Source organism: Syngnathus typhle, linkage group LG1 (genome assembly GCF_033458585.1).
Source record: "Syngnathus typhle isolate RoL2023-S1 ecotype Sweden linkage group LG1, RoL_Styp_1.0, whole genome shotgun sequence".
Taxonomy (NCBI): domain Eukaryota; kingdom Metazoa; phylum Chordata; class Actinopteri; order Syngnathiformes; family Syngnathidae; genus Syngnathus; species Syngnathus typhle.
The window spans coordinates 22,889,205-22,898,872 of NC_083738.1; the positions used below are offsets into that span (position 1 = coordinate 22,889,205).

The 9,668-nt window shown below is 45.0% G+C and overlaps 2 protein-coding genes and 1 non-coding gene across 3 annotated transcripts; all 3 read left to right on the forward strand.

Moving 5' to 3' along the window:
- Nucleotides 1-161: 161 nt before the first annotated feature.
- Nucleotides 162-4,947, forward strand: cited1 (Cbp/p300-interacting transactivator, with Glu/Asp-rich carboxy-terminal domain, 1). The gene is made up of 3 exons (XM_061291546.1): nt 162-1,158; nt 2,030-2,114; nt 3,310-4,947. The coding sequence occupies exon 3, from the start codon at nt 3,336-3,338 to the stop codon at nt 3,822-3,824; it is 489 nt and encodes a 162-aa protein (XP_061147530.1). The 5' UTR covers nt 162-1,158; nt 2,030-2,114; nt 3,310-3,335; the 3' UTR covers nt 3,825-4,947.
- A 663-nt stretch (nt 4,948-5,610) lies between these two features.
- On the forward strand, nt 5,611-8,214 carry rps4x (ribosomal protein S4 X-linked). Its single transcript, XM_061273865.1, has 7 exons — nt 5,611-5,684; nt 6,426-6,503; nt 6,575-6,755; nt 6,890-6,987; nt 7,062-7,233; nt 7,312-7,469; nt 8,061-8,214. Exons 1-7 carry the CDS (start codon nt 5,682-5,684, stop codon nt 8,160-8,162), a joined length of 792 nt encoding a protein of 263 aa, XP_061129849.1. The 5' UTR covers nt 5,611-5,681; the 3' UTR covers nt 8,163-8,214.
- Nucleotides 7,520-7,589, forward strand: LOC133165569 (small nucleolar RNA SNORD61). The gene has a single exon (XR_009717622.1). It is a non-coding gene; the product is annotated as a small nucleolar RNA SNORD61 (small nucleolar RNA).
- Nucleotides 8,215-9,668: the final 1,454 nt, after the last annotated feature.

The window sequence follows — 9,668 nt, forward strand, 5'->3', positions numbered from 1 at the left end:
AAACTCAGTTTGAGGCCATATTTTAAAAACAAAACATAAAAAGTACACGTTGACAGCTTCACAATAGCCAGAAAAACTGACATCCTCTTTGACGGCGGCAGAGCAATCCATGAGTGTGTTAGTTACGTCTGCGCCATCCTCTTTGGCCTTATGTCCATGTGTGCACCTCTCACTTCACTGACTGACTCTCACTCTCTCTCTCTCACTCATGCTCCTTTTTTCAGGGAATCTGAAGAACGTGCTCTAGGAGACGTCCACATTCACTAATGAAAACAATATGGATGGCAGGCTTTCAGCTTTAAGTGCTGCGGCTCTGATGCAAAAGAAGTTTGGAGGGAAAACATTAGCGCGTGGCTTCCAGGAGAAGGAATTGAAAGTTTTTTGGTGCTTTCTACCCAACGTTCTTATGTTTGAATGTGTTTTACAAATTGGGTCATTGAAACTATAGTCCCCCCCCCCCTCTCTCTCTCTCTTAAAAAACATCCCCAGAAAAAGGTTTATAATTGCCTATAAATGGCAAAAGCTGGCGGCAAAGCACTACTTTTGTTTAAAAGAAACTCCTCAAAACTCACTTTAGCATTTCGTTCACAAGCTTTATGCCTCAGAATCCATAATCATTTTGTTTCTTGGCTCGTGTTTTATTACATATTTGGCTCGATCTTACATTTACGCAATCGCCACAGAGACACACTGACAATGACTTGTTTATAGCTTTCTTTAAGACTTTGACTATCTTCATGATCAAGTTCTTGCTTCTTCTTTTTTTGCCTGGAGCTAAATGTATTTCTTTAGAAATGTCAGGCACCTTTATCACTTTATTTCCATCTTGTGACATAAGGAGATAATGTGCTTTCTTTCTATCACGCACGCTCTCTGTCACTCCCCTTCCGTCCAGATCCTGATCCCGAATGGGGGATCCAGCCCCTTGTTTTCCCACAACACGCACGTTCATTGACTCACTTTCACACACTGCTTGTGCGAAGAGTGGAACGAGGCGGCGCCTTCACTGCACTTGTACTGCGTTCAGCATTGAGGATCTGACAGCGACTTTGTGCGCCTTACAATTGAGTCACACAAAGTGTGTATTTCCCCCTCCATTTGAGTTGCTCACTTTCAAATGTGATCTTCTTGAAAGCGTGACTGGCCGTCCACTGCGAGGTGAGTAACTTCTTCTGGTCACTTGTTGTTTAAGCAACGTACATATGAGTTGTGCCAAGTTTGTGCATGTGAGTATTGACATAATTCTTGAATTGAGGTCAATCATTTGCTAGCGACACTTTGTGTCCGGCTTCTGTTTCACGTTGGAAGCAATGACAACACACATGAACAAAGAGGCACGAGTTCATCCGAACATGAGACATCACGTCACGCCCCAGAATTGCATCAAAGTTCAAACAACAGATGGCAATTATGGCAACATGGCTTGTTGTTTGCAAAAGAACCATTAAAAGTATGGCACGTTTAGGAGCAGGCCTTTTTACATTCCGGCTCCTAGAATTGCTCCAAACAGTAACTGTGCATCAGAGTCCAATAATCAGTCATCCATCAGTTATCTGCAAAGCGAGCAATCACTGCCAGGAATTGTCACGGCCCGATTGGCCGAGACCTCGTGCTGAAGCCGCTTCATCGACACTTTGGAAGCCCGAGCAAAGTGGTGGAAGTTCAACGGAAAACAAGATATTGTGTCTCCTGTCGGCGTCACCCGGCATCCTTCCTGACTCAAAAACGTCTTTGTCGTCCTGTTTTTAAAGAGAAGCTGAGATCCTGGCATCACTCTCAAAACATCGATACGCTTCTACTTTTTCACTTCTGACAAACAAACAAAAAAAATCAGACCGCCCAAAAGATTTTCATGAAAAGTACTTTTTTCAAATAATCCACAGTGATTATAGCAACAGGTGAATCCATTTCTGCCTTCAAGTCGATGAATTGAATTCTTCTGACTGCTATGACTATTTTTGTAGTACAAAATAAATAGATTAAAATTCCCTTTTTGGACTAAAACTGTTTTCCATTTTTGTATGTGCAGTTTTGAGACATAAGGGAGGAACAAGAAAAGGCAAGCAACACAAAGTGAAAGCCCATCGAGGAATCGCACCAGCACACACAAAGAGGTTTGTGATGAATTGCTTCACACTGCAAATTCTTGCCGTGTAGAACCTGCGGCTGTAGTTTTTTCATGTTTGGTCAAGTTGTCCAAATGTTAACTGGACAGTTTCAGCTCACATGCAACAAACACTGTAAAAAAAAAAAAAGTTCATATTTTTTTTTGTGCTGTGTACAGTCTGGCGCAGCCTGGTTGTGACACTAATCAGTTGATAAATACACACACACACACACACAGATGCACATGCGGCGAGCTGCCACCGACAGCTGTTTGGTGTCATTGTGTGTGTTAACTCTATCAGTCGAGTGCAGCTGCGTGCCTGCCTTTTTCAATTAGGTTTCCCACGTACAATAGCAACGGAGGCGGGGGCCCTGGGGGTGGCTCATTACTTTTTCCATAACATGTCCAAAAAGCGTCCATGTTGATTGTCACGGTGAGCCGCAAAGATTGGACGGAGGCAACTGGAGTCCATTTTGATATTTTGAACATTTTACCTTTTTAAAATTTGTTTCAGTTCCATCCAAATGGAATGAAAATATCTATTTTAAACTCTTTGAATTTTAACACACTCCAATGTATGGAGATGTGAAACAAATCAGGATCATTTGAGTTATCAACGCACCTTCAAAATCGTCTTTTTTCAGGCTCCGCAGATGATCAATCAACAACCACACTGAGAAATTGAAAGGTTGACTTCTTGATTAATTGACATGAATCTTTTCTTCCCGTACATCTTCTGAGATGTGTATATCTTATGTGAACTTATATGCGCTTCTACTTATATGGGAGTACTTTTTGTCATCTCTGGTATTTATCCAGCCATGTGACCCAATCAAACAGGCTGTTGTTCTCCCACACAGCCTCGCTACGCGCGTTCCGTCAGCTCGCTCGGCGCCGGCAGCTTTTCAAGGTTCATTTGCCGCTCAATAGATCATGAGGAAAAGCAGACTTCAAGCAAATCTGCACACAAACGCGCGCTGGAGTCTTACGCGAGTCATGTGGTCCCGCCGGGCACCGTACCCGGCCCGTGCCCCTGGCGGCTCTGACTTACGTTTCCTCACTGGTCGGCCGGGGTCACGAGAGCGTGCAGACAGAAAGGCCTTGAATGACTCATGAGAGATGAGAACAAATGAATTCTTCTTTTGACTTATATGCTGATATACACTTAAAAGAATAAAAACGTGATGTTTCATTCGGTGCAGGTGATGACCTATTTACTGGTGGTGCCATGAAGGACCTTTCCTCTTGCTCCTGTCCTCTCAACTCCCTCTACCCGTCCTCCAAGACCTCAGCGGGACCTTTTTCTCCATCCCCGGGCGCCGTCCCGTCGTCCCTGCCATCGTCCCCCAAGCCGCAGCCTTTCTGCCTTCAGGCAGGGCCGCACCTCATCGCCAGCATGCAGCTGCAGAAGCTCAACTCGCACTACCAGAACCCGGCGGGCTCCTCAGCGGGACACCCGACGCCCGGTGCCGTCCAAAGGGGATTTCGAGCCGGAAACCAGATTCTGGGGCCCTCCGGGGGCCTCGGTGCAGCGGGGGTGGGTGCAGGGACGCAGGACGCCGGTCCGAGCGGAGCCATGGACTTTGACCTCGTGGACGAGGAGGTCCTCACCGAGCTGGTGGTGGAGCTCGGACTGGACCGGGCCAATGACTTGCCTGAACTCTGGCTGGGCCAAAACGAGTTTGACTTTGTGTCAGATGTGGTGGCAGGCTGCTGAGTAACAATCTTCAAGCTTCCTTTTGACACCATTTAGACCTCTATAAAAATGGTCTCATCAAACAATTATGTTTATGAAAACAAGTCGTTTGGAAAGGGACAGACTTCTCTCCAATTTCTCGCAGGTTTGTTTGTAAGTAGATAATGGACAGCAGCTATTCCGGCCAATTTAAGAGCACTCCTGTGCTGTTAGTTTGGGTAACAGACGAGGCAATCAACTAGTCCCTCAATAATTATGTAATATTTGCCTCACAGACACCTTTGTCTCAGCTCCGATCACTTTACCTCGCGCAGCACATCAAAACTAGCACGGTAGAAAACAAGACCACTTTCAATTATCACCTTAAGCTATTTTCTGAATGTCTTTACCTCGCTTATATGATGAGAATTATATGTCATATTATGGTGAAATCTCCTGTAGTTTTGGTAAAACCAAGGCTCCCATTGGGTTAGCGGCTGTAGTATTTGGTCGGATGAGGAAGCCTGAAGGAGAAGAGACAAGGAGCCGTTGCGGTCTCCTATTTCCTCCACAGTGGTGGCTTAATGAGAAGAAGCTGATGGACGGACACACAAAGACGCACCTGTTTCTGCTGTTCTCCTTGCAGCAACATGAAAGTGGGATGCCGGCCGGACTTTATGATGAGCCACAGTATGCTTGCTCTTTTCTCAATGAACAATATTGCACTGTGCTCTCACGGTGGGGAAAAAAAGCCTCCTCTTTTGCTCGCTTTCTTTCTCCGGCCTCACAAGGAAAGTAATTGTCTGACAAGTGCTTATCTCCATGCACTCGCCTTTCTTTTCATGTTGGAATCGAGCGGGAGCAGAACGTTGAACAGCAGCCGATGTCCGTCCGGAATGGAAAGACAACGGGAGTCTGTGTGTGACTACCTTGGCGTGACGCGTCGTTAATTGTCAGTAAGGTAGATGCGCGCGATTGGGTCACCAAAGTGGGTCAGCGGCTGTCTGGGTATCCCTCTGTTTTGCTGTTGCTCTGTGTCACTGCATTCAGCCCATTGAGCCATTGTTATTAAATCTAATTCATTGTCACCCTCGGAAGTCAGCCTGCTGCTTATTTTTTTAGTTTAATCTTTTTTTTTTTTTTTAAATAAAAACGGTTGTGACTATGTTTGCCTTTCAATTCGTCAAACAACTTCCATATTACCTGACTTCAAAATGTGAATAGAGGCCGCCATCTAGTGTTATCTTCTATAATTTTGATGGTTTGTACTACTCCTCATAATATTTATTGGTTTGTGTTTATTGATGACTTCATTTGTTTCTTCTAACAGCGAAAATAAAACATTTAATATGAATAAAATAAAGAAACAAAGTCGCCGTTCGGCAAAATTCACGTGGTCAAAACGAGTTGGAGGGTGTAGGAAAATAATCCTTGGTCTCTAAATTATTTTAGAATAGAATAGAATAGATCTTTATTGTCATTGTCACATATGTACAACGAAATTTAAAATGTGCCATTTTTAAATTCCTTATACGATATCCATATAATGAGTTTCTCCACCTCCAACTTTATATTGCAAATCTAACAAGCATTGCACACACAAATAATCCCTCAGTGACGCACCAATCAATAATAATAAAAAAAAACTTCAAGAGGGTCGCACACACCGGGGAACAGTAGTCCATCTTGAAGTGGCCAAAAATTACAAACATAACATATACACATACTTATTTTTTTTACATATAATTTAATAAAATGTTTGATTAATTATTCTAAACTCAATTGCAATGACTACAGCAATCATTCGACTGTAAGGATTTTGACCCTCCGACTGTTCCGTATGCGGCTTTATGACGTCATACCGGAAGTGAGTCGGTCCTTTCCCCCGCAGACCTCAACATGGTGGGTTCAAATCTGTGTTGTTCTTTTCTCAAATCATCGTCAAACATCACTTTAATGTTTTGTATTTCAACAAACATTATTAGATAAGTTCAAAATATGACATCTTACAATATTGTTAGCGTCTATATTGTAGATGAGATACGAGTCCATCGATGTAGATTTTTAGCTTTGGGCAGACGTCTGTTCGGAGCGTTAGCCTCACTGTTGCAATGCTAGTCAGAAAAGCGACAGTTAGCGGATTCACTCCACCGCGATTTTAGTAATGCCTGCGTGTTTATCTAGCAGTATACTAAGTAAGCGTAATGTGATTATTGACCATTGTTTGTCGTGCTCATGAACGTATTTTTAAACCGGTCCAGGCCGCAGCTCGGCTCGCTACCTGCTATGCTAGTGTCAAAAAACGATTTGGACCGGGCGCGTGTAACCACGCGTCTCAATGTTAAAAACTATTTAAATAACTTGAGCCTTCTGATGTTTGAATTACGTGTTAATTTACGGCATGGTAATCTGCTATGTCAATTATGCTACGGCAACATTTTGTACATTAATAACTAAGTACCCCAAGGTAATCGCTGAGATAAATTATCGATTTTCGATGTTAAATCGTTTTTATATTGTTACAGCTCATTGTGGATTAGCAAAGTAGCTAAATGTGTACAGTGGCAGAGTTGAGTGGCAATAAGGAGCCATTGTGTGCAATAGTTAGGATTGTTTTTGCTCACCGTCACTGCTATTGCCTAGGCCAGAGGACCGAAGAAGCACCTGAAGCGCGTCGCGGCGCCGAAGCACTGGATGCTCGACAAGCTCACTGGAGTGTTTGTAAGTAGTATCCTCCCCTGACAGTAACGGAGGCTTTAGTGTGGTTTCTGTGAGTGTGATTTGTCTTTCAGGCTCCACGTCCCTCCACGGGTCCACACAAGCTGAGGGAGTGCCTGCCTCTTATTATCTTCCTGAGGAACCGCCTCAAGTACGCCCTAACCGGAGATGAGGTGAAGAAAATCTGCATGCAGAGGTTCATTAAGATTGACGGCAAGGTCCGCACTGATATCACCTACCCGACTGGATTCATGGGTGAGTCCGGTGGACAGCTGAGCAGCCTTCAGAAGCCGCCAGCCCCGCATCACATTATGAAATTCAGAATGTTTTCCTGTCTGTACCGAGCCTCTGAAGTTCATCCCAACTTTCACTCTTTTTCTCAACGTCAGATGTGATCAGCATCGAAAAAACGGGCGAGCACTTCCGTCTGATTTACGACGTGAAGGGCCGTTTCACTGTGCACCGCATCACCGCCGAGGAGGCCAAGGTAAGAAGACGGCGGCGTGCCTGTGTGACCAGCTGCCTCCTCTTCTTTGTGACGCCGCGATGTCCCTGCCGCAGTACAAGCTGTGCAAGGTGAAGAAGATCCTGGTCCGCACCAAGGGCATCCCCCACCTGGTGACCCACGACGCCCGTACCATCCGTTACCCCGATCCCCTCATTAAGTCTAACGACACGGTGCGCATTGATCTGGAATCTGGCAAGATCACCGAATTCATCAAGTTTGAAACCGGTAGGTTCGGGCACTTGTGGCATTCAGACAATTGGGTGGATGGTCAGCTCACCAGGTTTTGCCCTGTTCCTTCCACAGGTAACATGTGCATGGTGACCGGAGGTGCTAACTTGGGCAGGATTGGCATCATCACCAACAGAGAGCGCCACCCTGGCTCCTTTGACGTGGTGCATGTCAAGGACAGCACTGGCAACAGCTTTGCCACCAGGCTGTCCAACATTTTTGTCATTGGCAAGGTAAGGTCACGGCAGCCCCCCCAAACGTCGATTTACACTTGTCACATGGAGCGATGATGACTTTTGTGTTTTGACAGTAATGAAAAATCATTCCTCAATCCTCTAAGAAGTTCTGAGCTCCTCAAATACCCTCAAGGCTCGTTTATCATTGGCAAAACTTTCTAGAACGTTGCATTTGAATGGGCTTGCATCTGATGGTGTTTATCAAAGTAATTTTTACTCCACTGTCGCAGCTTCCTTGCTCCATAGGCTTACGATGAAGCAAAGTGAGTGTTCGCCCGTTTTTTTAATGTTCAAATAAATGGCATCTAGCTCAATGCTAATATGCAAGGTAAAACACTATTGATAGGTTAACTTAAATTAGCATTGTTATGGAGATTGAAAAGCTTCATTTTCCTGCTACTTAAAACACAAGATGAGCATTACACCAATTCGCAAACCTTTTCAGCTTATTTGACGTTAGTCGGGGAACCTTCACGGAAGACTGAAAACGATTGATTCAAAATCCGAAACAAGGCGAGGTTGCCAACGAACTCTGATATGGAGTTTTGATGCACGTATGTCAACACTGAAAATATTGCTGGTCTCCAGGGCAACAAGCCGTGGGTGTCCTTGCCCAGAGGGAAGGGAATCCGCCTGACCATTGCCGAGGAGAGAGACAAGAGGCTGGCTGCCAAGCAAAGCAGCAGTTAAGAGGGCCGGCCACGACACCTGGTTTTCGCAATAAAATGTTAGATCCAAAACATTTGTGGATTCTGGTTTTTTTTTTAAGTTACCCCCCTTTCTCCCCGATGCATCTTTTTTTCAGTCAACACAGCCACCTCTACCGAGTGTGCTCATTCTACCGCTTTCACTCTCTCCCCACGCTACGTTCCAAGTCATCACTGCGCCATATGTCCACTGCAGCGGGTGGCAAGCGCTTCCTTTTGGAGCCTCGCCTCCTCAACATCACCTGCAATTGTGTGCATATTGAATAGACGGGTTTATTGCTTCTCAAGCAAGTCCTTTAAAACAGCAACTAATGTCAACCAAATCGTTATGCTATTGCTACACAGAGCAGAATGTGTGGCTAAAGCAGGAGAACGTCTGTCCCTGATGAACAACTCGAGTCAATTGTTAAAAAAATGGCCGAAGCATTGCCTAACAAACTGCGTGTATGATTTTTGCAGGGTTCTCATAGTTGTGCTTAACGGATCGCAAAAAAAAAGCGTAATAGTTTTTTTCTTTTGCATAATGGACTCGTAAATTCCTCAGGGGGAGTGTTGTAGATTTCCCCTTTGGCCGAGGCTGCCAGGTTCCTGTCAAACATGGGAGGCTCCGCTTTGGAAGCTCCATCAAAGTAACGTAGGGTTCTTCATTCAAGAACTCAATAGGTTACAACTCAAAACATGCCTTTCCATTGCATGTTTATTTTGAAATTCTTGCCTCTTCGGTGCACAACAGAGCCGCTGGAACAAAAAACATTGAGGTGGGCCATTTCATGCCTGGGAGGGGTTGCTGAAGGGGGCCCAAGGGGTTCTGCTGATGACCAGATGTGGGGATTTTGAAGAAAAGGGGGGGGGGGGGTCGCCTGCAGAAATATGCGAATGTTAACACTGAACTCACATCACGTGGATGTTTGACTCGTAGTATTGGGGCAGTTCCTCCACAGTATTTAATTCATCGTTGTGTTAAGAAACTGAATAGTTAACTCTTGAAGAAAATTGTGAACCTCAGAGCAAGGGCATCAATTACTTGACAGGACTTGTTCCTTATCTTTAAGCATTTCGAAAACAACTGAGCATTGTTTTTGGTGAACGCTTGAACGTAACTTTGAATATTGTCTAAGGGCATCTTACAATGTTCAAATTTTAAAATTAAGCATTGTCCACTTTGAAGCCGGAAGTGGTTGGGTTGTGCTTTAATTTTGAAAGGACAGCGGAACTCCAAAGATGGTCTCTAGCAGACAACAGAGAGAAGGCTTTGGGGCAACAAGCGAGTAGATCTGAGGAAGGAGTGAGGAGACTCGACGATGAGGACGCACGACGCCAAGCCCGAACCGAACTCAACCCGAACGGACTTTTCCAGCCGTAGCGTCCTGGAGCATGAGTCCGCGCGCAGGCCACAGGGCTACGGAGAAGACGCAGCACGATGATATAACCTGACCACCTGCGGAGTTTTGTTCCTTTGGATCATTGCACGGGTCCGGTCGGCTCCACG

What these genes read in the sequence shown, in the direction of transcription:
- cited1 (XM_061291546.1), top strand. Translation starts at nt 3,336, where the DNA reads ATGAAGGACCTTTCCTCTTGCTCCTGTCCTCTCAACTCCCTCTACCCG.
- rps4x (XM_061273865.1), top strand. An exon ending in ACAAGCTCACTGGAGTGTTT is followed by an intron (nt 6,504 to 6,574) that starts GTAAGTAGTATC and finishes TTTGTCTTTCAG; the next exon opens with GCTCCACGTCCCTCCACGGG. An exon ending in ACATTTTTGTCATTGGCAAG is followed by an intron (nt 7,470 to 8,060) that starts GTAAGGTCACGG and finishes GCTGGTCTCCAG; the next exon opens with GGCAACAAGCCGTGGGTGTC.